At 42.0% G+C, this 27,022-nt stretch overlaps 1 protein-coding gene across 12 annotated transcripts in view; it reads right to left on the bottom strand.

Annotated features, from left to right (window-relative positions):
• Positions 1-27,022, bottom strand: part of ATP2B1 (ATPase plasma membrane Ca2+ transporting 1) — a 432,225-nt gene that overhangs the window by 36,384 nt on the left and 368,819 nt on the right. For 6 of the 12 annotated variants that reach the window (XM_069228808.1, XM_069228806.1, XM_069228807.1 and 3 more), the window contains 3 exons: positions 15,102-15,209; positions 5,584-5,766; positions 5,186-5,272 (listed from right to left, as the gene is read on the bottom strand). In XM_069228808.1, coding sequence (XP_069084909.1) covers positions 5,186-5,272; positions 5,584-5,766; positions 15,102-15,209 — 378 coding nt within the window. Of the gene's footprint in view, positions 1-5,118; positions 5,273-5,583; positions 5,767-15,101; positions 15,210-27,022 lie in introns of all 12 variants that reach the window. The other 6 variants (XM_069228813.1, XM_069228814.1, XM_069228815.1 and 3 more) reach the window with 2 other exon arrangements.

Raw genomic sequence — 27,022 nt, 5'->3', positions numbered from 1 at the left:
TTTTGAGTTTTTTTTAGAGGGATCATCTATCACCTCCAAACTGAAACCTCTCATTTGAAGAAAAATAACGTGAAACATCCACACTGAAAATAAGACTACAGGAGTGTAAAAAGTATGTGATTTAAAGCCACCCATGCTCCAAACATTGTGGTTTCGGGTAGTGGTTGGCAACACAGAAATATGTTGTTTTAAATAGGTGTAGATAAAGCATCTTGCTCTTATTCAACTTAATTGTACCAATTTTAATTGCTCTCTGAAGGTTGAAAAGAGGATCTCACCAATTACGTTCTCTATGCCTGCCTGTTACTGTTTTTGGTGCAGTAGTTTGTGGACTGACTCTTCAGTTTAAAGCCATGTTACTTCCCTGCCAGGCCTTCACTATATAAAGACCCCTACAAATGTACAATGGGAATTAAACTCTCCCTCTCCCTGTACAAGAGAGCTCTGCAGATGGTACAATAATCCACTCGGGTTCACTGAATGCAAACATACAATATATAAATGTTTAATTATGCTTATATAAACCCATACTTTTAGTCCTATTGTAGTCATAAACTGATACTTATAAATAAATTCTTATAAACCGAAAAGTATGGTTTTGTAAAAACTAGGAAAAATTAGGACAGCTAAGGATCATTCAACTGTACAAACCAGGTAGTTCCCCTCTGTTAATTAGTCAGTTGCCCATCTCCCTTGGTCAGCTATACAACATCCCAATGATAAGAACTTTTACAAAAACAGAAAGACCTTGTCCCAAAATGAATTCACTAAGTCCAAGAATAAAGTTTCAGACTTCTTGGAAGGATATAGTTAAAAGTTCAATTGTTCATTACTCTTTCCAAACTTCTTAAACAAATACAGCCACAGAGCCAACGTGTTTCCACATATTAGTTTGTTGAGCTGGTTGGTTCATCATTGTTTACTCATCTTCTGTAAAGTACAATTTGAACCCTTGCATTTATGATGGCCCCTTCAGTGAGCTATATCGGACTCTAAAACAGGGACATTGTGAACTTAATCAGTTTATTTCAATCTTTGAATAGTGTTTAGATTGGGATACGGAATGACATTATTTTTTAGACTAAGTTTGACTTCTACATCATGGTATTAGTTTGATGAGCCATGATGCTTAACTGTTTTTTTTATTCATCCTGTGTGAAACATAAATTGAACTCTTGGTTTGATGACGGTCCCTCAGGTGGGGTACATTTGATTCTAAAACGGGGATAGAGTAGACTTTACTTTAAGATGGTGCTCGTGATTGTGCATTTATGTATAACTGGAGTTTGGAAAGACAAAGGCTGCATATATGTACTATTGAAGATGGTCCCACTTTGTTTGGGAGTTGTATATTTGAGTGAAAACATTAGTCATCAAATAAGTGAGATACATATGGCTGGGTATGCCGACTGAACTGTTGTTTCCAATAGGGTTCTTTGTGTATGTTTAACATTTCAAAATGGCGATGATGAACTTTAATTCTTTAATATGGTTATAGATGATGTTTTGTATTTGTTTGACTGATCTGCTCTCAAGCAGTGGAGCATAAACCTGAATTGGTTGGTTAAAGTACTGTTTTTAACAGCACTTTTTGCATATCTTCATCATATTGAGATGGTGTTCAAAAACATCTTTGTCAAAGTTGGTCTCATATAGTATTCTTTGAGGTATTATAAACTGAGTGGGATGATTTGGGATTTTCAACTAGATTTGTTAATTAAAACATTGCCGTCAATGGTGCTTTCTGTGTATAGTTATATCTTAAAATGGTGTTTAACAACACCATATCCCTTTTTGTTTTTGAAAGATGGCCTCTGATGGTGATCACAACTGATTCCTGCCATTTCAAGATTACGTTTACGGATGTCGATTTAGGATGATGATCTTCAATTGGTCGGTATCGGTTTTAAATAATGGTGTTGGTTAATCTAGAATTATTTGGCAGCTTGGATGGGGAGTCGCAATGTGCATGCCAAACACGGGTATGGTATTATGGGACTATATAAGATAGTGTTAGATATTCAAGTTTAAGCTAAGCGGAGTTTTGTAGAGGTTTGTGTATGATGGAATTATGTAATGATGATCTATGAATTGATAGAATTGCTGAACTAATTGTGTTTGTGAAGTGCACTTGTTTTGCAAAATAAGTATGTTGTGAAGACGCCTGTGATTATATCAATACGGAGTGAGATTACAGTTTGGAAACTTACTGAATTCAATTTGGAGAGGGGGGTGTGAGCACTACTTGTAGACTGGGATATATGCATTCAACAGTAGTCCTAATCTATAGATAAATTACTTGTTAGCAGAATTGTTGAATACTTTTGATGGAAGTGTAATTGTTTTGAAAAAGCAGAATTTTTTTATGATGGGGTCTGTAGCTATAATAATAATGAATGTACACACAGTTAGGGAGAATCACTGGACCTAACTGGGAAAGGCGAGAGTGAGTATTTTATGTACAGATAAGATGTTCACATGTGCTAGTGGGAGTGCCGATATAGAGATGGGATTTAATAGTGATTTATATAGATCTTAGACCAGTATGTTTGCGTTGCATATGGTGATCCAATGTCCTTATCGTTATTTTCCATTCAGTTTACTTGTTATTTAAGCGTAGTTATGCATATAGGTGATGGACATTTCCTTGAGATTAAATCGAGACGCTTATGATCACAACAAATTACATATGGGTTACTTGAGAGTAAGATGTTCTGGATATCATTTATAGATTGTGGGGAATAACAGGCAAGTTTTATTAAATTTGGTGAATTGAATCAGTGTGAGAGCATATCTCTGGGTATATCCCTTGGGGTACAACAGTGAATAGGGAATTTAGAAGACTAAGGTTTTACATACGTAAATGTTGCATTACTATTTTACTCATGATATATTTGAAATTCATTGTTTAAATATTTTAATTCACATTTAATTATTAGACTTATTTCTGAATTTTGAAACTATATTAAGCTGAATTTGTAATTACAATAACTGAATTTGCCTGGGAAGCTCTAGGCCCACATTGGATGGAGTATAGTAATTAATTGGTAGATGTTATTTTCTTTGCTGTATAATTTAAATTAATGAATATCTGCTTCAATCTGCCAGCCTAATCTTTATTCAAACACTTGGTGTAGAGTGTTTGAGTGGTTTATTGTAGTAGGTTATTGCTACTCTAGTTTTTAATGAATAATTACATTCTGTACTTTTTTTTTTTAAATCAGTTTGTAAATTATAGCCCTGAAGATCTGACATATGGGTGAAATGTTGGCTAAATGGTTGTATTTTATGAAGATTGGAAACAATAATAAATAACTGAATTTTAACTATATCCTTCAAGACCTCTGGAGATTTATTCTTGTACTTATTGAATTACTTTGGGGATGTTGCCTCTACATTCTTGTATTAGTTTGTAAAAACTAGCATCTATCACTGTTATTCAGTAAATTGCATGAAATTGTATCTTACAGATGGCAAACACTGGTGAGTAACTGCTAAACAGAATTATAGACTGAATATCTTGATATAATGCATGTCAATGTTATGTGGAATTGAAATATTAAGGAACATTTCATACCCAATGGATTCATTTGGGCTGTTACAGGCCAAATCAACAACGTTGTTTCAAATATGTTAAACAATGTACTCTAGGTAATTTTAAAGAGGAAAACTGCCTTGAAGAAATACTACTTATGTAGAGAATGTAGCAGTTTCTTTCCTGATCTGATGTCACTTCTGGAACATCAAGTGTATTTCAGAAATGCACAAATATATAAATAACATTGTTCACAGACAAAACTAAAAAACATAAAGCACCATCTCAAGTGCATAGTAAAGAAAGTTTTCTATAGACAGAACAGAATCTGATGCACAAATCTTCATAGAATAAAGTGTTATCCACAAAAAGCTATTGAAACACTAACGTATGACATTTCTGGAACTCCCCCCTCCCCCCCACAAAACAGACTGGCGGTATATTTTATGACATTCTGCAAAACAATCATGACTCAATCCTGTAGTGCCTGCCCTCTGTGTATTCTCCATTGTAAAGTAATCTAATGTGGCCCAAATCGGACTGAAAACTTTACAAAAACTTAATAGAAATTATAAATGTGTGGTCATGAAAAATCTCTTTTAAAAGAGCCAATGTTAACAGTGCTTTTGAAGTAGAAATTGTAAACCCGATTGTGACGTTGTTCTGTGAAAAAGATTTAAGTAGTTATTGAATTGGAACACACTGCATTTCACAACACTGCAGGAACACCTAGAGAAGACGTTTCATTATCATAGACAAAAACATAAGTTTGATAAGGTCTCATTAAACAAAAATAAAAACCCAACCTCCTAAAAATTAAGAACCCCTTCAATGATTAAGAACTGCTACAACAAAATACATATGTTAAACAATTGTGGACTTTCTCTTTGGGAAAACCTATATTGTATACTGCACCAATGTTACTAACAAGTATATTGTCTGTCAACTTTAAGTGTTTAAGGTAAAACAGTTACTAAAGCAACTAACTTAAATTATGATTACTCTTAAATGTTGCAGGATTCCCCCCTTGCCGTAAAATATGTTTGCCCATAATAAGTGATCTGCAGATTATGTAAAAAACACACACACAGTCACACAGACAGAGACACACACACACACACACACAGAAAAGTGATCACAAATTAAAATGTTAACAGATGAATTTCAAGACATACACTAAGAGCAACATGTAGCGCACGTGTTTGAAGACATACATTGAAGGTTAAGCAACTCCAGAAATGAATTTAAATGGTAATGTTTATGAAGGACAATTATAGGCTCATACTCGAATATTTACACCAGTTTCTATAATCTTGTTACAAAATCCCCTTTTGTCTTTGTAAGACTACGCAAATGATTTAGAATGTGTACAATACACATTTTCATTGACTGTTGTATTAGTTGCATCTGTTTGTTATCCCACTAAAAAACAAAAAAAACTGAATGAGGACTCATCACCCTTGTGAAAAGAAAGCTTTACGAGAAGCCTGAAAGATGAGTTTGAACACTAAGGAGAAAATGAGAAACGTTAGGTGTGTGGATCAGGAAATGTTAATTTCATGCACTTAGGAACACACACTCACACCCCACAGTAGTAGAAGCAGTAGAAGAGGAAAACACTACATGTGTAGGGGTAGAAATATTTGTTACATCATGATGCTGGCTGGCGATGGAGGGTTGCCGCCTTAGAGCCCCCTGAATGGAACTTCCACTCTGGAAAGCATTCACTACATCCATCTGCAAGGAATCAGAGATTGTGACAGCTTGCTCAGCAAGAGAGAGAGAGAACAAGAGAAAGGACCATCCCATCTACAACACACAAAAGGTAAAGAAAAGGCACTTTTTATACAGCACTTAAATAAGCAAGAGTTGTTTTAGAAACGAAGCATAGAATGAAATTAAGATTACGGAAAGCCTTACCCCATAATCATTTATTTATCACTCACACATCTTGCAGCATCTACGCCACTCTCAGGGAAAAAGGGAGAGGATTGTAACATGTTTCCATATGCCCCATTTGCACCCTCCTACCTCTGCCAAGACCATACCTGTGTTTGTATTCTATTCAGGCCCCTAAACCACAAGATCTGACCACGCCGCAATTCTCGCTCAGCATGATCAATCTCCTCTGCATCTTCAGAGAGCTCTTCTTCAGGTATGTCATCCTTTTGTGTCCCGTGACCAGCTTCTTTAAGGAACTTCAAACGACTTGTTGGTATTGTTGTGACCAGCTATGGAAGATGTAAAGAAGACATTGAGCAATGTTCTATAATTTCATACTTCTACATGAATGCATGTATTTAGATACCTTAACAGAGTTTTGTGGTCTCACTTTGGCAGATTTTCACTCACTGATTCTATTAACTCATTCATTTGAATCACATTACTCCACACATAATTTCTCTAAAACGTTGTATTGTTTATTCATAGATAAAACAGTGCATGTTGCCCTACCAGAGATTACATTAAAAAGGAAATCAACAGAGAGAAACAACTCAATGATGATTGCCCCCATGACCCTTGTGTGATTCACAATAAGTACGTACACGTAGTACATTGCATTTATTGGTCAACCAATCGTACTGATGACCATAGAACCATGACAGGTTTCCTACTTCCTCCCCATTAAGCTACATTCCATCCCTGTCATCATTTAACAGAAGGGTTGTCTCACATTAGCAAATAGTTATTCCATCATCAGAAAAGCCCAGTCTCGTTTGTCAGTGTGAGAGTGGAGAGATTCTTCCTTCCAACATGTTATAAGCATACATTTTTCTGCATGTAAGTACGGTCAGATCAGAGTGATCTGAGCATCTGATGAATCTGTTTAGAGTTGCTCTAAAAATGAGCCGAAATACTTCCCAGTGTGCATTATTGGGTAGCCCATCACTTGCTCCATCATTGATAAAACCAACCTCCAGAAGGGGTGAATATGGAGCAACTCCACCATATATACATCGCATTGCCCACTGGGGCCACAGCCACTGCTACATATTTGGGTTCCTGCCAGGAAACATAATGGTGGATACATAATACAAGGAAGGATTTGAGCATCACCCAAGAACCGGAGGGTATCATATGCAGAGAGGGACAGATGATACCCTCCTGAGAGGGGCAATCTGTACGGACTAGGACAGAATGGATTGCCAACAATATCCTAGGGTTGTTATATAAGACAAGCTAATTGTTCTAAACTCACTGCAAATGATACTGGTGATAAGGGATGTCCTTGTCTTATTTCCCTCCCCAAATATAGCACCATGAAGGTATGGCCATAAAGTTCTATCCTGGCCATGGAACTGTGATAATTAGCCAAGAACATCTTACACAATGCAGGCCCTATTCTGTAACCCTTCATACGCCTTCCCAAGTAAGGCCAGCCCTTCCAAGTCAATTGACCATCTTCCTGATACTGTCAGGCTGTTCCTTATCTTTAATAAAAACAGTTTGATCTGGATGTATTAGCTCCTGGTCCATCTGGTCCAATCTCATGGCCAGACCTTTAAGTACAGCTTAATTTTTACATTAAGTACAACTGTTTTTATAAGAGGAACACAATAAGGGGTCTTTTTGTGCCTTGTGCATCACTGATATCTAAGCTTTATTTACAGAGATAGGAAGGGTACCCACTTCCGCACTGTGAATAAAGCATGAAGTCAAGTTTGGAACAAACTGTATTGTAATTATGTTATACAAATTCATAGTAAATCTGACTGAACTCTGGGGTTTTAAAGTATTGAAGGCCTCTATAACTGAAGAGAAGTTATCAATTAAAATGGGGACTTCCAGGTGTACAGCCTGTGTATGTGAATGAGCCTGCATCTTTGTTTGGGTAAAATATGGTACTTAGATCACAAAAGAAGCGGGGTACCATCACATTGAACACAGACAAATTTAAACTCCTCTATTCTGCCATTGTCTTTAGACACCCTTTCTTTGAACTCAGCAAATACATCTCAAAGGACTATTCCACTTTCTCACTGAGCTGTCAAGCTAGGCATGTTTTCACTTTATTACTAATTTTGTACGTAGGTAGAGGAGGACTAATTCCACCCTATTGGTAAAATTAGCAATTAACTTCACTTTAGTGGTAACCATTTCCCCGTAGTTAATAACTATTTTTCTTTGCAGTCTAATAAATAAGGAAATTCTATATTCTATTGCAAAGCCTTCACATTGGCCTCCAGTTTCAGTTGCGCCAAACAGTGTGTCCTATGCAGGCACACAAATATCAGGACAAAGCTTCACCTGGTCACATTTTTATATGTCTCCCACACTCCACAGCCTAAATTAAAGCAAAATACTCTATAATCTGAGTTAATATTTCTTGTTCAAGTAGCCATGTTCTGGGGAGGGAGGTGGGCAAATCCCACCGCAGGCTTCTTGACACTCCATCCCATATCAACCTCAGAACCCTTTAAAACCTCTAAACCAAAAGAACTGCACACTCATTGTCTCTTATTAGCTCTGTGGTGAAAAAAAGCTAAATTAATGAGAATAATGATTGTAATGCCATTATGTGGGTGTGAAGGAATAATATTCTTTGGAGCATGTCTTGTTCTCATCTGATCTGGATGGGGCCAAGGTGACTCCTAGACATAAGTAATGTCTGGATGATCAGCGAGGATAGATTTCCAGGATGCCTTTTCTTTTTTTTTCCTTTTGAGGGGGAGGGCGGGGTGGGGGGGGGGGGGGGGGGGGGAGTTAAAGCCCTTTGCATCCAACAAACAGTTGTTTTTCGGCCTAAGAGGGCTGCCTCCAAAGCAGGCACCATTTCTTGAAAGTACTATCAACTGCAAAAATAAGTCTACGTGTATCCATTGAATGCTTGATGAACCTAAAAACTGAGTAAGGCAGCATGAGGTATCATCTATATATATTACCTTGATGTAACATTCTTGATAGGCTTGAAGGTGCATTTTCTCCGCAGAGTAACCTGTGAGAGACTTTACGTAAGTGACCCTGGTACTAAACCTCCTCTTCAGGTTTCGCCTTACCAAGGACATCCATCTTCCCTGTGAAGTAATAAAACTCTTCAAGGATACCTCTCTGCCTCTGATCATATACTGGTCTCCTTAATGCCACTTAGACACTAATAAACCTAATCTCAGTGATTTTGTCTCCAAGGCTTCTCGAGAAGAGCTACAACACAAAGCCTTGAAAACCTGGGCCCTGAGTACCTCAGCAAGGCTGTTTATTCTAATGTCATTGAAGATGGAAAGATATTCCAATTAAAGAGAGCTCCAGCGTGTGCCATAGCCCTCAGAGGTGGTTTGTCAGCATTGGAACGGATTCTGAATGCTGCTCCACCCTTGCTTCCAATTTCACCACCCTGTTCCCATCTTTCCTTAAGGTACCCAGATTTGGAGCCCAATCATCTCTCAGTTCTAGGTTGCAGTTCCACAGATCCTCTTTAAGCTCCTCCCAAAGCTCCCTTTGGAAGCTTGCCCATCTTTCCAGTAGGCCGGTTTTCATCATCACCATGATTGACTTTTGGTGCCTGTGTTATGGTGCTTGTATCATTCTTCCTCAGAGTTATTAAGTGTTGCTGGGTAGGACAAATCAAAAAAGCTCATCAAGTCCTTCTTAGTGGACTTTTTGGAGGCACTCGCTAGGAAGAGAGCATGGCCCCATTAAGGCCGAATAACAAAAAGGTCACAAATGAAGCTTACGTATCTCGAGTCAATAATCATAGGGCATTACTTACTGTGTAGTCTGGTGCCCTTAAAGTGGTGTCAAAAAGCAGTACTTTCTATCTCCTGCTGAGACACATCACTAACAGACTTCATGATCTTCCTCAATTATACAAGACCATGCACTTTCAGTGATGTGTGCTGTTCCTGTCCCCAGCATTAAGCACAAATCTGAATCAGCTTCCCCACCTGGAGATGCATTTAAATACATGCCCCTTGCAAACCTCTAATGGTCACTTTTTTCGAGGCTCTGGTCCCTCCATGATCGGGAACCACTTGGGGCTGGCCTCTAACACAGCTTTTCTCTGGCTGGACAGCGTTAGGTCTGCTCTCCAGCAGTCAGATTGCAGAATTAGATGCTGCTTCAATTCAATGTCTTTAGGAGAAGCAAGCAGGTTCCTGGCACAGCAGAACCCTCACTAAGTCCACCCTTCAGACTGCTTCCGCCACCTTTCCATCAGGCATTATCTTGAATGTCATCAGCCAGCCAAAGGCATGAGATTTTTATAATGAAAAACTATACAAAGACATTCATAAGGGAAAGAGATTGAGAGGTTCTTAGATGAGATAGTTACCTATGTTTCTATTCCTATGTACATTTGTGGTAGGATACGCAGAAAAGCATCAATTTTGCCAGGTTCTGCGAATAGGCCAATTTTTGTCTTTAGAATTCTCATTTTCACATAACTTTGAACTTCTACTTTTTAATTTGCAGTAAGCTTCACACTGTATTCATATCTTGCACTAGTCAGTGCAATCAATTCCTGCAAACAGTCACATACACATTCTCAAATGCAGGAGGAAGCTTGACCAAACTGCATAGTGTATACAATGCCTTCCGGAAATGAAACATTTCTCTAGTAAAGGGTTACAGTTAGAAAATATCTAAGCAATTACACCACAGGGCAATAGGGAACACACCTTGCAGATGCGGTAATAAAATTCACTATTTTGACATGCAAGGGAAGATTGTTTAACTGTATTTGAATTCTAATCAAGTAATTTTTTAGAAATACATTTTCCAAAGATGGACAAAACGAAATACTACTGAAATTATCCTTAAAATGGTAACTGTTCCTCAATGAAGACATCCATTTAATTGCTCTCTCTAAGCTCTCTTTAGACCTCAATCTTGGTACCAAATGAAAGTACAAGTATCAGAGTGAAAACATGAACAAATTCAAGAATCCCCAGCCAGACTATAGCCAGCACACCAACCAAATACACACACTATATTCAATGTAGCCATACTTCCCATGTTTAGGGAATTTCAATTGAGATCTGCTATCCCTCCACCTCACATAACACTTCAACAGTTGCCAAACACATGTTCTCCCTCATTGATTTATACAAGACCACCCTACAAAATATTCTGACTCCACACTCTTTGGCATGTCAGTAGGTTTAGAGGTATGATGTGGCTTAGTGCCTTGATTAGACAGCACCATTTATTACAATGCTTACAAACGAATACGATGTGAAATGTCGACCACACTTAGCCAAATTTGAAACCACTCCATTCAATTAATTTCTAGATATTCTGCACTATCTATGAGGACTAATGGCGTGAAGACTAACACTACAAAAACAGACCGACTCACTGGGCAGAGCGGTTGCATCGACTGTGGCCTTGAGGCGCCACGTCTGGTTGAGGACGTCTGGCTTTTCGGGGGATTTCCAATCTACCCTTATGGGCATGCCCTTTTATGGCACCTGTCTCTTCAGAGATGAGGCAGACTTGGTGCTCAAGCACTTCAAGGACTCTCATGCTATAGCCAGGTCCTTGTGATGCGTTGCTGCCACTTTCCCTCTTCGCTCTGCTTTGCATCCCTTTAGTGGCTAAAGAATGACCGTTTCCCTCAAGCCATCATGCCGCACATGCTGGCCAGCCTCTGCAAGGCTGGGGACGTGGGATCCACCGTCCATGTGGATCAGGGAGCCAGAGGTCTGGCCAATCCATGCGCCCCACCCTCCTGCAGCTGCCTCCAAACCATCCTAGTCTGACGAGTTTCCCCAATGGGACCTGCCAGAGGTTGGATTTTCCAACACCTGCTCCGCTGGCAGTCCAACACTTCAGACAACCTCTCTATCCATGCCACCATCCTAAGATCGGATGACTGAGGATCCCTTAGCACTTCTCTAAGAGGAGGTTACAGCGCTCCTAGCCAGGGGAGACATAGAGAAGGTCTCTGTGCCAGAAGTAGGTTGTGGTTGTTATTCTCACGACTTTCTGGTACTCAAAACGGACAAGAGCCGTCACCCTATCCTAGACCTTCAATTTCTCAATCTCTTCCTGAAGAAAGAGAAGTTAAAAATGCTCACTCTAACTATGTATCTACCCTGGACCCAGGAGACTGGATGGTAGCGTTGGACTTGCAGGACGCTCATTTTCATAACCTCGTCCTGCCTGCCCACAGATTTTATTTGCGGTTTATGGTGGACCTTGAGCACTTTCAATTCACCACGCTTCACTTTGGCCTCACCAGTGCCCCTCGAGTGTTCACCAAGGTGATGGTAGTTGCTGCAGCTCATCTGCGCAGGTCATGGCTTCCAGTCTTCCCCTACCTCATTGACTGGCTGTTGAAGGTGGCTCACCACGAGGCTGTCGTCTCCCACCTTCAGACTATGGCAGACCCCCTGCATTCATTAGGGTTCACTAAAAAAAAGTGCCAAAGTCACACCTCATTCCCTCTCAGATGCTCCCTTTCATCACAGTTGTTCTGGACACACTGCAATTTCGAGCTTATCCTCCTGAACAGCGAGTCCAGGATACTCTGGCTATGATAACCATATTCGAGCCTCTGCCCGGGATTTCAGTGAGAGTGACTGAGGCTTCTGGGCCTCATGGCCTCCTGCAGCCGGTTGGTGAATTATGCCAAAAGACATATGTGGGCTCTGCAGTGGGACCTGAAGTTCCAGTGGGCACAGCATCAGGGGAATCTCTCCAACATGGTCCAGATCTCAAAGGGAACTGCTCAAGATCTGCAGTGGCAGCTAACGAACCGTGACTGGGTCACAGGTAGATCCCTCTCCCTTCCCTATTTGGATCTGACAGTAATGACAGATTTGTTACTCCTGGGGTGGGGTGGACACCTGGGAAAGGCAGAGATTAGAGGCATTTGGTCTCCGGGAGAGTCCGGACTGCACAACAACCTTTTGGAGCTTCGGGCGATCAGACTGGCACTGAAAGCATTTCTTCCCTCTCTCAAAGGGAAGGTAATGCAGGCGTTCATGGGCAACACCACCACCATGTGGTACTGCGAAAAGCAGGCTGGGTGAGGCTGTGGATTCTTTGGCATGAGCCACTGGACATGGCTGGAACATCACGGCACTTCCTTGGTGGTTTAACACTGACAGGCTCTCCAAACGCCAAAGTAGTGGTTCGCAATAGGACTTCCTTTTGTCAAAAGTGGTTACACCCTTTCATGTAGGCCAATCCATAACCTTGCCTACTTTTTACACCCCCTCTCCCCACATCCTTCGGAGGAAGAGGAGAGACTCCTACGCCTGGACCCAAAAAGACAGCTGGCGTTCTACCTTGATTGTACCAAAGAGTTACGGGTGGATGATCAACTCTTTATTGGTTATGTGGGTGTGAGTAAAGGCCAGGGAGTGCAGAAGAGAAGAGATACATCTCCAGATGGTATTTCTCTGCATTTAAATGTGGTACGCATTAGCTAAAAAGCAACCCCAGAGGGTTTGCGTGCTCATTCTATCAGAGTGACAGCTGCAACCACTGTGTTAGCATTCTGAGTTCCAGTCCTGGACATCTGTCAGGCAGCAACATGGGCATCCCTGCACAGGTTCATCAAACACTACTGCATGGACAGTCAGGTCTGAAGGGATGGGTACTCTGCCCATTCAATCCTGCAGAACTTGGACCTCCGGGGCTGGTACTGCTTGATATCTATTCTAAGGTCTTCATGGCTGCATGCTTTTGGCGAGAAAAGAAACTGATGCCAGCGCGCAGGGTGGTGCCTATTTAGGACCTGCGACATGTCCAGCATGCACCACGCCAGACGTGGAGCCAACACCACCTGACAGTGCGCAGGGGTACTGCTCGACAAAAGTCTGGATCCAGATTGACATCTGGGGGAAATTCTAAGGTAAGGAATCTGTAACTAGAATATGTCCGTACCAGGTAAGATGTTAGCAGAGGTAAGTAACTTGTTCTTCACTGCCTGAACCCAATGCGGCACAGCCATATACTTTGGAGCCTTGCTAATAAGAAGCGCCTATAAGCGCAATTTTATCTGAATTTATTAAAAGATCACAGATTTGTTTTAAGGAGTATCTGCCAGGCACCTTCTTAACTATTGTTTCCCCCACCCCCTCTCATCTCATTAATTAGGCCACCCTAATTAATCTTCATAGTTTTCAGGTGTATGGTCTGATATATGCTGCTGAGACTGTCAGTGCGTGCCAGATTCCCAGATTCCACAAACTCCGCAAGACAGCTCATGCTAAAAGTAAAAAACAGAACACGTATAAAAGAGTACGAGAAAGCCAAAGTTGACCACTGTGAAGTAAGATTCACACGCAAACCAATAATGGTGAAAATCAATATGATAAAAACAGAAAGCAGAAAGTCAGATTATGGTGTCAAACTAGCAGGCTTTGGTTATCAGTCAAAATCTTCACAGTATTATTCCAAACACACCTAATGAATGAGTGGAATAGATATTCAGTGCTGCGCCATTAAGTGGTAGTAAAAGAATGCACATGCAAATCTTGAATCTACACAGAGAAGGCTTTGCTGCATCTACTATTGACAACACAATTACTAACTGTGGTTGCAATATGCCATGGACATCTGTTCTAAGGTAAGGAGCAATCATTTACAAAAGAGCAAAATGCAGACGTTTTAATATGTGCTAGCTATTCGATAACTGGAGAAGACCAAAGGTAATGTTCTCTCAGTCACATCAGGCATAAAGGGTGTTATGGCTTGGTTGGAGCTTAAAAAACGTTCCAGAAATGCAAGTATTTAGCATAATCCTATACTTCCGTTATACCAATGCATCTTCTATACATTAGGCCCGTGCGAGCCTCATCCTTTTCGTTTGTCTCTGGTAGCTAGTAGGCACTTGCTAATTGGGACTGCATTTTGGGTGCAAGCACTGTTAAGGTATTGAGTACAAAGACCAGCAGATACCCAGGTGACAGAACGGAAGAAGATGGACCAAGAAGTAATCTCAAAGGAAGGAGGTGAACTTAAGACCATCCTTGTTAAACGTTCACATTTGGCTAGCTCTGTTGCTATTGCCTGGGAGATGGCACCTGTAAGAGCCAGCAAACACCTTTGAAATGTTTCCTAAGAATATCCTCTCATCTTATTTACAGACCGTGACAGAGTAGCAGGGGATGCCTTGCATGGTTATTTATTCATTAGACCTTTTATTTATTTTAATTTATAACACTCTCACAAGTTAGGTACCTCAGGAAAAACTATTTGACGAGCATCTTCGTCGTCTTTTGAAATAGAGACTCCAAGAAGGAGCAGCATTTTGAAATGAAAGAATTTCTGATGGGCCATTGGTGGACTTGAATCCTGCCTGCCTGGGCAATCTGCTTCAACAAACACCTTTAGTAACATGCAAGCTGAATACAGCTACAAAGCGTTTGCAGGCTCCTTTAAATTACAACAGAAAACAGTAGTAGATTAGAGAACTACGCCCAGATGAAGTCAAGTGTTTAGACAACTGAAAAATATTGATAAACTGGTGCATGCACCACAAAAATGATGATTTTCGGATTTGCACCTCGTCCAGAAAATGAAAGGTAACATAATTGACAACATTTATTAATAATTTAAATGACAATTCTAAAATACCCTATACTAGGCTTTGTAGAAAGAAACAATCATGACTTACCTGGCCCCATATTAGTGTCCCCATTCCTAGGAAAATGGACCACAGCCATTGATCTACTGTAAGCTCAGTGCAACTGAAAGGCTTTCCGCCAAACTGAACTATGATAATCTGTGGATAAAAACAAAAAGTTAAAAAGTTAAAGATTGTCCTGAAGAACACAAAATATAACTACATTTTTAGGGGCCAGTTGTAAAACCTTGGCACATACAGGATTACTCCAAAACCAATAGAAGGTCCTTATTTTATTACATGTAATATTAACTTTGCAGGATCGCGTTATTGCTTGTCTCAATTTATTAAATACATACCTTTTCCTGTATCCAGGGAACTTTGAAGGCCTCTTGGAACAACTTTATAGATACCCACATGAGAGTGCACACTATGCACCACGGACGAAAAGAGCAATTTCTCAGAAGGAACAAATCGATAGGCAGAAATGTAAGTGAACTAATTCATATTTTGGTTAATTTACCAAATGTAACTGCCAGGCCACTGAGGAACTGTGTAACTCATGCTAGCAAAACAAGGTTTTGGGATTTTAATCATTAGGACGGCAGAATAAGGAATGAATAACGATAGGAAACACGTATTTACTGCAATTGCTGCAATTGTAGTGAAATATTAATGCCCTAGGTATAATAAACGTCCACATTAACTTAATTTTGGAATGTTCTCTATTACCTGTATTAAAGTTTATCATAACTTAATTTTAAATTGTCTTCAGAATTAACGTATGTAATATAACAGAGTGCAAATGGAGTATGATGATTTCACAGAGAAAGGCAAAATATTTGTAAAAAAAGGTCTTAATATTAACAGTGATTTATACCTGTGCATATTACGCAAAGCATGTGTACGAATTTGAATGTTACGATTTTTCCTAAATTGTCCATGAGAAAGGGTGCTGCCAAAAAGTGACTACTCTAAAACAATGACGTATCAACCTTATAATGACTGCCAAAAAGTTCAGAACGTAAGCTAGAACCCAAATGTGCAAGGCAGTCTATCCTCCTGCAAGAGCAGAATGCCCTTACAATCCTACAGCAAGCATACACTTGCAGAGGAGGACTGTGAGGCGAAAATACAGGCAAAGTGCTTGCAAAATTAACATAATATCTTCAGACATTTCTTAATGCGCAATTAAAATAATACAATTAAAGTCCATTAAGTGCTTAACTATTCAGGATAGTATAAGCTACTTCCTCAGATGAAAGGGCTGCGGTCCGGTGGGAGGGAGCCTTATGCCGTTTTTATGTCAGTGCTTTAACAGATTAAGATAGGATTTTTATCATGTGCCAATTTAAATGAGAACTAAATGAGTGTGAATGACAAAGGCTCAGGACAAATGGGTGAACATTAGCTTTCACAAACCCGTTGAACTTTGACACATATGCTGGAGGACTAAGGAAAAGGAGTACGTTTTACTGCTTTCAAAAATGACACAGACGCTCCTACGAGCTGTGAATGTGTGAGGGCGGGAACAAAGGCAAAGTAAAAAAAAGTATAGTGATGACGTTACGCCAGCATCCTACTTTAATACGCAGAGTGCTAAGTCATTGATTTAAAAAAATATAGGTTATTAGCATTTTCATTCAGTATGCAGTGCTGCATCACCAAGAACAAGCGCAACAATAAAAAGTTACAACAGCTCAGTGTTCACTTACGGTCCGTATTAATTGACAATACCGGGTCAGAGACCTTCCTCTACCCACCTTAAGGTACATCACATGCTTCACCTTTTCCATACGCTCGTGCATATACCCAGGTTTCCCCCAGAGGGCCGGTGTCGCACAGACCTATATCTTTTACCCCTCCTTCATCCTCTCATTTCATTCAGGCACTCTCCTCAACCTCCACCCCGTCCCTGTGGTGCGTCCCAACGCTATCAATGTACTCACACAATCGATCAGGTGTATTTTGTGACTGCCCACCTTCACTGGACTCCTGCAGCGCTGTTAGGAGCAACCTCCATGTTTCAAGGGAGGCTTGCAACTGTTTGTCCCGCCTGTTGGACTTCATGTGCTCCTCTTCTGCAGCATCCACTCTGCCTTGCCCATAAGCCACAGCATGACCGGGTCATTTTATCACTCAACCATCCTATGGACACTTCCCTCTTTGCCAGAACCACGGCCAGCTGCAGGAATTTCCACTGCATCCCCCCTCTGTTTTACAACCCCCAGGAGGCAGTGACGTGGTCCCCTTACAGATGACAATGCCCGATGCCCACTCACTAATGGGACTTACGCGGCCCAGAAGGCACACACTCCGGAGCACTTCCAAGCCAAGTGTAGGAAGGTAGCTTCGCAACTCCCGCACATCGGGTAGGCTGCACTTCTGTCCCTGTGCATCCAGTGTCAGTTTGAACCTGCCATTGCACAAAACTTCTCACTAACGCACAGGCCATGTTCCAGTCTCCATCTGCTAGTGGTGCCCCAAGTTAGTCCTCCCAAGTCTGTCAGACTCTCTGGGTATGACTCGCACCTTGTCACATTTAAAGGCCTTATAAAGCAGAAACACCAGGTGTTGTGCCGTCTCAGCTGTCAATAGCACTTGTAATGTCTCAGTCTGCCGTGGAACACAACCAACTCCAGAGCAAAGGAGGACCTCTTTATTATGCGCCAGACCCCACCCCTCCCAGACACCCTCAACCTGAAGAACCATGTACGGGAGGTGGCTTCCTAACCGGGAACCTCTCATAAGTAAGTCCATCAATGGAGCAGCACTGTAAGTGCCCCTCAGCAGACGCTTTTCCCAGTTTTGGTCTTCCACTGCCCGGTGTGACGCGTGGTGAAGCTTGCCCGCATAATAATGAAGCTCGAGGTCCGGTAGTCTCATACTCCTTTCCCCCAAATGGCGTTTAAGTAGAGGCAGCACCATCCTACATCTTTCTGCGTGCACAAGTTCCCCACCGCTCCGCGAAGGTGTTCTGCCAAAAGTTTGCATAATACCTTCATGTCTACGTTTAACATGGCGAGAGGTCTACACGAAGACGTATTCATCCAATCACTCCCTAACTTGGGCACCATACAGATCACTCCCTCTCGAAGGGTAGTGGTCTTTAAAATAAGGAGAAGCGGGACTGACGTGGCCACAGAGGAAAAAGGCGGGACATTGTACAGTTAATGATTTCTTTTTAACTACTTTTCCCCAAAGTCTTGTTCGAGAGCATGCAGAGAGACCTTTGAGGATTTGCCACTGAATAAAATATTGCTATATTAGGATTGAATATTACAGACTACTGAAGCCAAGGCGAACCCCCTGCTCTTCCATGGTGTTTTGTTTTAAGCACAATAAAAAAATGAAATTAATATGAATACATTATGACTTCTCCGGCCAGCAATAACAAAATAGTAGCACATGTTTTATACTTGAAAGAATTATGAAACGTATCCCATGGCACAGAGGTAACTTGTAATTCATGAATATGAAACCAATAATGATCACTTATACCTCACAAACATTGTAGACCAATACATAATCACCAACAGTGCAGGACTTCCATAATTTAACCAATGCAAATAATTGTAAATACATTCCAAAATAAGAAAACAATTCGGTCATTTCTTCACTCCTTTTTCTTTTAATTATTTCTAATACTACAAATAAGAACAGCGTTTAGAAATTCTGATTAGTGATAAATACATGCATTAACAGTTCACAACCCACTTCCTCTCCTGTTACTCGTTGACTTTATGCTTCTTGTCACCATTTACAGCACCTTTGTCTTTTGGCTATGGAAATACCATATACATTCGTACATTTTGGCTGTAGATTTCAAGAATGAAAATTTGCAAGCAGGACAAATTGTTTACCACAAAAGAGAACAAAAATTACTTACTGAAGTGAACATTGCATAAAATGGTTATTCCAAACAGAAACAATTGGCAAACCTAATAGGTCTAATCTTCGTGAAAAAGATAAAGAAAATTCTAGGACACAGCCACCAGTGTTTTGTAGGTGCGCACACACCACTCATGCAGGTGCCTACAAAATGACACTTTTTTCCAGTTTAGTTATCAATGAGTGTTGGCTCGGTAACAAACAAGAAAATAAACCATGCAAAAAATTTTTTTAAAGCACGCGGGCCAGGGCAGAGAGGAAGCAAGGTGGGGTAAAGGGGCTACTGAGGCACGCACATCAAAGCAACACTGGAGGGGGCACAAAAGCAACAGAGCAACAGAAGTGGGAAGGCTCTAAGGAGAGTGAAAACAATTTGGGGGGGGGTAAGGGGGGAGTAAAATCAACATGGCGGTTGGTGGAAAGCAAAACAGAGGGTGCAAGTGAGGGGAAGCAATGAGGAGAAGCAGACAGGCAATACAAAGGGGGGAGGAAGCCATTGGGCAATAGCGCAACAAAGAGTGCAGGGGGGGATGTATACTACGGAGATGGCTAAAAACACATGCACTCTAATGGACTGCACTCACTCAAAAGAAACAAGCATTTGCAATGCAATCAGTCTAGCGTTTGCTAGAGTTACAGCTATTAGCGTTTTAAACTCCTAACCGGACTTTTCTTGCCACATACACTGAAAATGAAAAGTAAAACAATTTCACATAAGCGAGTCGACGGCTGCCATGAGCATAAAGCAGACACACAAAAGGAAACAGGAGCTTGCTCGCAGTGAAACATACTGGCAAAAGTGCAATTATCCATGTAACTGGCAAAAGTGCAATTATCCATGTAACCGGCAAAAGTGCAATTATCCATGTAACCAGCTAAAGTGCAATTATCCATGTAACCAGCTAAAGTGCAATTATCCATGTAACCAGCTAAAGTGCAAATATCCATGTAACCAGCTAAAGTGCAAATATCCATGTAACCGGCTAAAGTGCAAATATCCATGTAACAGGGTCGATGTCATTCAAACGCTAGACTACTGCCCAGCGAGATCGCGCTGCCTATGAAATAAAGAGAAAAAGTAGTCGAGAAACCATACGGAAAACATGGAGGCTCATATGTTTTCAGTAGTTGGCCGGTACGCTCGAGGAGGGCTAAACACCAGAAAAGGCATGGTGTATGCCTGCCTTTCACTAATAAAATCAAGCACATTTTAAAAGGCAAGCCCAAGAACCAACCAAAGTGATAGGCGTGGTTAAAAGCCCACAGAGAGATTACAACAGGGACATAGCGCTTTGCATGCTGAACTCTAAAAATTAGTGCTTGAAAAGCAAGCAGTGGAAGTAACAATGACAGCCAATGAAACTGATTTTAAGGAGTCAATGCTCTAATGAAGGGATAAAAACGAGATTGACAACCTGGGGCACAAACAAAAAGCATGTAAATAAGTGCCAAAACGCATAACCAACTATATGCAATGGGTGGGCTCCAAACCACTTTATTTTCTTGGTAAGCCTCAATATGCCCCGCAACACACATATGCCCTCATTATGACCCTGGCGGATGGCGGTATTATGGAGAAAAGTACTGCCAACAGGCTGGTGGTACTTCTCCCCATAATATAACATTGGCGGTTTGGCTCTAGCCAAACCGCTAATGTACCACTCTGTCCGCCACGGCGGTAACAGCCGCCGGGCTGGAGACTTCAGTCTCCAGCACAGGGGCTGTCACTAGTCCGCCTGCAGGATAATGACCCCGCCTAACACCATGCTTTTCATGGCCTCCTTACCACCATGAAAACCATGGCGGTAGGCACTATCAGTGACAGGGAATTCCTTCCCTGCCACTGATAGGGGTCTTCCCAGACCCCCTCCCCAGATGTCCTCCACCCCCTCCCTCCGTCTCCAGACCTACCCCCCAACATACAAGCACCTTCACGCACCATCACACACTTCTACCCACATGCACCCACGCATGCATTCATCCATTTCCACACACATCCACACACTGACATACTAACAAGCACACACGCATTCACACAACACAACATACACGCACTCACACATCCACACACATACCACATGCAACGCACACACATACATACACACACACCCCCACACCCCCACACACACAACACCCCCATCCACCTCCCCGTCGGAGCACCCGACTTACCTTTTTGCTGGTGGTCCTCCAGCAGGAGATGGGACGGGGCGCTGCTGCCAGCAGAACACCACCAGGCCGTATCATGGGTCATGATGCGGTCTGCAGCAGTCTACTGGCATGGCACTGCTGCTGGCACATCACAGCTGTCTGCCGCCATGACCGTAGCTGGAATTCCCCCATCCTTCTGCCGGTATTCCAATTAAGGTCATAATATGATGATTGGCTGGTAGCCACGGTGATGGTCTTTTGGCGGCCGTTGCCGTGGCGGTATTTACCGTTTCTGTCATAATGAGGGCCATCGTGTGTACTGGATAGTAGGCTCATCTTATAACTAGGCACTCATGACTCATGTACAGTAAATTAATATCTACAAACCAACTTTTAGCATTAATCTTTATTCATCTTTACTATCAGGGGTATTGTTGCATAACACAGTCAAAACCTTTATCTCTACTATGTCCGAATTACCACACATCTTCAATCACAGTGAGAAGACACTGGCAAATTCTAGGCCTCCAAAATAAACAAATGTAATTCTAGTGCCAGTATATGAACCTCTTCCCTACTTGGCCCACACAGCCTTGATTCAAAAGTGGCCCCCAACTGCACTAGATCCAACCTGCTCATACAAATGCCTTGAACCTATAGAGATACATAGAAAACTAGCCACTTCTTCCATCACAGATGTTTAACACTCTCCTCCAACTAGTTTATCAAATTCCTCCTGCTCTTCCATTCTGAATAAAAATAAATCAATCATTCTGCTTATAGATTTTTGGGTCACCCAAGTGGCAACCCCAACAGGTATCCCTTCAAGCAAAACACCACCAAGAGAAAAGCTTAGGGAATCAAAAACAAAGTGATAACTGGAAGGCTTGAATTATTCTTAGCCACTAGCAAAGGGCTGCATCCCAATCCATCATTTTTTTCCCCACCATGCAACCTCAATTTGGTCCCAGCCGTATGCTAATTAGTCTTGACCCAGCTCCATTGGACAGTCCAGCCGATATTGGTATTGGTTCTATGGGCGAGCGCAAATCGCTCTGTCCCAATCTGTAATCTCTCTTTGGGCGAACAACCACGCCCATGTCATGTCAGTCACTTACATTGGTTCGTGGGCTTGCCTTTTAAAACCCGCTTGTTTTCATTTGTGAAAGGCATGCATACGTCATGCCTTTTCCGGTGTTTAGCCCACCTACACAGCACCGGTAAACTACTAAAAACATACAAGGCTCGATGTTCTTAGCATGGTGTCCAGACTACTTTATCTGTTTATTTTCCACGCAGCGCGATCATACTGCTTTTTACATAGTGCGTTCACGCTGCGTTTTGTTTTCTTTACAACGCTAATAGCTCTAACTCTAGCAAATGCGAGACCCGTTGCATTGAAAATACTTGTTTAAATTTTGACACATGTATACATAACCACATTCATGTAAACTGCTCAAAAGATATGGATTTTAAGTTTTAGTTTGACATGGTTTATCAGTGAAACACTTGAAGATACAGTTCAGTTTCAAGTGAGCTAGCACTTGCTGTGCTTTCGAGCTCTGCCCCAAACCCTTCTACAGAAAATGTTCCTTCAAATGATTTCAAAAGGGCTCTCTGTCAAACAGTTCTCTTCCTAAATTGAATTCGAGCTTATCTCTGTGTTCATCAAGTGGCACCATAGGTGCAACACGGGTTGCAGAGCACACCCACACCGTCATGTTTTGGGTGCATGGACCCTTCTTGTGGCATACACCGATAAACCAATGACTTGGTAGGGATGGAGCAGCATGTTTGGAGAAGACCACTGTGTTTCTAATGGTGGCCGCACAGAGTTTTGCCATGCCAGACCTCATCGGCCATAAAATGGGCATGAATAAAATTCTATTGTGCAGATAGAAGATAAAAAATACTTATGCCAGGAGGATTAACTCAAAGTGTGCCAGTATTCCAAACAACGAAACCCAACAAAATACCAAAATGGGTGATAGGCAGATGCTTCAGACAGGGATATGACATTTGTAGAGAGACTAGATCTACAATATGGGATGATGACATGATCGTAATGGAGAGTCAGCCGCTAACAGTGCATACAAGAAGCAACACATTTGGTGGAAAATACAGAAAAAGAAGACAATATGACCCACACTGTAGCTAAGGCTTCTCCACTAATAGACAGGGGAGAGGGTGATTCCACTGGTGGGAGTTTGTTTTGGGGGGTGGGGTGCAGGAGGCAGTAGAAACAGCCAAAGGAAACACACATACTACTGCTCCTCTTTCTGAATGTGATAGTCTGTAGCTGCTGAAAACGAGTGACGCAGTTCACACAACTAATGTCACCACTGCAATTGTGAACTGATGAGGGAATGTTCCAAGAGTGAGTAATGACAACATAAGGCATGTAAGGATCATTGCTAAAAGTGCATATAAATGCTACTTATGATCTGTTTTAAGAGGGAGATGAAGAATCCATATACACTCAAATGGAGGTCAGAAACGTTACGAGATGTGATAATCAGAACTGAAATCAAAGAGGTATTATAAACATTGTTGGAACATTTGGGAGAGTACTGTAACTATTAGCAATGAGCATACAAGTCATAACCTGCACTGCATCAGGAGGATCTACTGAGAGATGTACTAGAAAGCATTCCTATTCTGCATTTAACAGCTGAGCAATGTGAAATGCTAGAGGCAGACCTCTTCAAAGCTGAATTATTAGAAACTGTAGCGGCTATGCTGGGCAGAAACACCACGGGCTCAGACAGAATATCTCCAGAATTGTAGAAAACTTATTCAGGGATAATGGTGGACAGATTGGCGGAAGTGTTCACTGAAGCTAAACAACAGGCTGCACTACTTCAAATGATGCGAGAAACAACTATAGTAATGGTGAAACAATGGAGAGAGACCCTAAACACTTTGCATCAGATGCCCTCACCCATGATCAACACATGCCAAAATATTGGCAAAAGCACTGGCCAATAGACTACTGAGGGTTATTGGCTACATAGTGAATGCAGATCAGAGTGGCTTTGTTTGATGTGCTCTCAGTAGGGAATGTTTAGGACGAGCCTGGCGGCATTCTGAATTTGTTGCAGCTTACTCAGGTTCTTCTTGCTGGTTCTGGCATAGAGTGCATTGCCCCAGTCAAGTCTGCTCGTGATTAGTGCGTGTGTCACGTTTATTTGGCAGTCGGTTGGTAACCATCTAAAGGTCTTTCGTAGGAGTCGGAGGGTGTGGAAGCAGGTGGAGGCAACGGAGTTGACCAGTCTGGTCATGGTGAGTGCTGAGTTGAAGATGACACTGAGGTTTTGTTCGTGGTCTGTGGGGGTGTGGGACCTGCCAAGTGTTGAGGGCCACCAGGAGTCATCCCAGGCTGAGGAGGAAGGTCCCATTATGAGGATCTCAATTTTGTTAGAGTTAAGTTTAAGGCAGCTCTCCCTCATGCAGGGTGCGACTGCTTCCATCCCACCCCTGAAATTCTTCTTGGCTGTTGAGGAGTTCTCAGTCAGGGAGATGATCAGCTAGCTGGGCGTCATCTGCATAGGAGACGACGAAGCTCTGATGACAGGGGCGAGCAGGGTCATGTAGATGTTGAACAGCGTGGGGCTCAACGATAATCCTTGAGGTACTCCACAGCTGATCTGTAGGTTCTGACAGGTGTGACCGGAGTCTGACTTTCTGTGTTCTGCCTGTCAAGAAGGAGTGTATCTATCGAAGGGCCTTGTCGCGTATACCTGCTGCATACAGTCTAGCACATAGGGTTGTGGTGGGATACTATATCGATTACTGCAAACAAACCCAACAACTAGGGTTAGATCCTCGGTGTGAGAAACTGGGCTGTTGGTTAAGTGGGATATAAAACCTGTTTAGACAGCAGCCATGATTCTTATCAGGGTACACCACAAGCAAACCCCAAATTAACCTGTGTGCACCCCTGGTAGCTTGGCTCAGAGCAGTCAGGCTCAACTTTGAGGCAATGTGTGAAGTGTTGTGCAACACTTTAAACAGTAAAACAGTGAAAACACCACGTAAAATGGATCCCACACCAGGTTGGAAAAATAGAACGTAATTTAATAAATAAAACAAGACTAAAACAACAAAAAGACAATTAGTAGAACAAGAGATATTGATTTAAAAAAAATGTTTAAGAAAAAATAGCCCTAAGAATCACAAAGCGATATTGGGGATATCTGGTACGCCGGACCAGGACAAAGTCACATGTTCAGGTCGACCACGATGGAGCGCAGGCCGGCTATTTGGACCCTGTTAGGCCCACTGAACAAATTACCTTAAATCCTTGTTGTGGACCATTGGGTGGATCTGCGTCGAAGATGTGTTGCGCAGCCAAGGCGATGCAGACTGTGGTACAAGGTCATGTTGCATCGGTGTTGAGGATCCCGTCGATGGGGCTTGCGATGGTGGCTCCAAACGTGATGCATCGTACCCAAGATGTGGGACTTGGCGGTAATGCAAGTCTTTTGTGGCAGGTCCAATCCACACAGTAGTGGTGATGTGTCTGTTCTGCTCAAGGATGCGCTGCTCTGTCAAGGAGATGCATCAGTTCAACTCAGGTTTCGTTGCTCAGCAGAAAGGATATGTTTGTTCCACTGACAAAAACCTTAGGTCCACTTCCAAAGGTCCAGGACTGGGAAGGCACCACTTTGCCAGGGCAAACTTACAAATGGCAGAATCTAGGTGCAGAAGAAGGGTGAGAGTATTTTATGTCTCTGATACTTCAGATCAAGAGTCCAACCAACTAGCCCTTGGAGTTACTCTGGATTCAAAAGATGCAGGTCTAGTCCTTCTCACACCTAGACAAGAGGTCAGCAAAGCAGGAGTCCAACAGAGTGGCAGTCAATCGGCAGCACAGCAGCCCTTCCTGGCAGAGTATCCAGAGGTCCAGAAGTGATCTGAAGTGGTGGTTTTTGAGGTCCAGTTCTTATAACCAGTGATGCCTTTGATGTCGGGGAGTCTTCAAAGACATACTTGTGAAGAAACAGATGTCCTGCCCTGGCTCCAGACTAACTACAAGGGGTATGCAGCCCTTTTTGTGGGGACAGGTCATAGCCTATTCAGATATACGTGAGGCTGTGTCTAGGTCCTCCCCCTCCCGTCCTGCCAAGGATGGCCCATTAAGTCACACCAATGCTCCTATAGTATGTGGCTGTCTAAGAGGAATACACAAAACCCAACTGCCAACTACTGCCAGCTACACCCAATCATGTGACCAGAGATAGGCTGCAGGCACCAAATGACTAGGACAAGAAAATGGCAACTTTCTAAAAGGGAATTTTCAAAAGTGCTATTTAGAATCTGACGTCACCATAAGTTAGGATTTTAAATAGTGAATCTAGAAACACCAAACTTGAAGGGGTTATCTCTTCCCATTTGGATATTAGTTTAATAAGCAATGTGAACTCATGGGAGAGAGGCCTTGCAGTAATGAAAAACAAATTTGCGAGCTTTTAGCACTAGGACATGTACAACTAACAATTTCAGGGACTACCTTAAGGGTGACATATGTATTAGAAAGGAAGATTTGGGCCTAGCAAAAGGTTTATTTGGCCAGGTCGAAATGGACGTTAAGAGGGTGGCACAATCAGCGCTGCAGGCACAATAGTAGCATTTAATTTACAGGCCCTGGGCACATGTAGTGCACTTTACTTGGACTTAGAAGTAAATTAATTATGCCAATTGGGTATATGCCAATATTACCATGTTTTAGAGAAACAGCACAAGCACTTTAGCACTGATTTGCAGTGGTAAAGTATGCAGATCCGAAGGCCAGCAAAAGCTAAGCAAAAACAGGAGGTCTGAAGGTAAAACATTAGGAGGAAAACCAAACCAAGGATGCCAGATCTAACATGATGTGTCAAATGTAGTGTTAGTATTTGTTGATGACACTTAAGTGTAACGCATCCAACCAC

The sequence above is a fragment of the Pleurodeles waltl genome, chromosome 4_1 (assembly GCF_031143425.1).
Source record: "Pleurodeles waltl isolate 20211129_DDA chromosome 4_1, aPleWal1.hap1.20221129, whole genome shotgun sequence".
Lineage (NCBI taxonomy): Eukaryota > Metazoa > Chordata > Amphibia > Caudata > Salamandridae > Pleurodeles > Pleurodeles waltl.
Note: the sequence above shows the minus strand (reverse complement) of the source record. Positions and strands in the feature narration are given on the sequence as shown.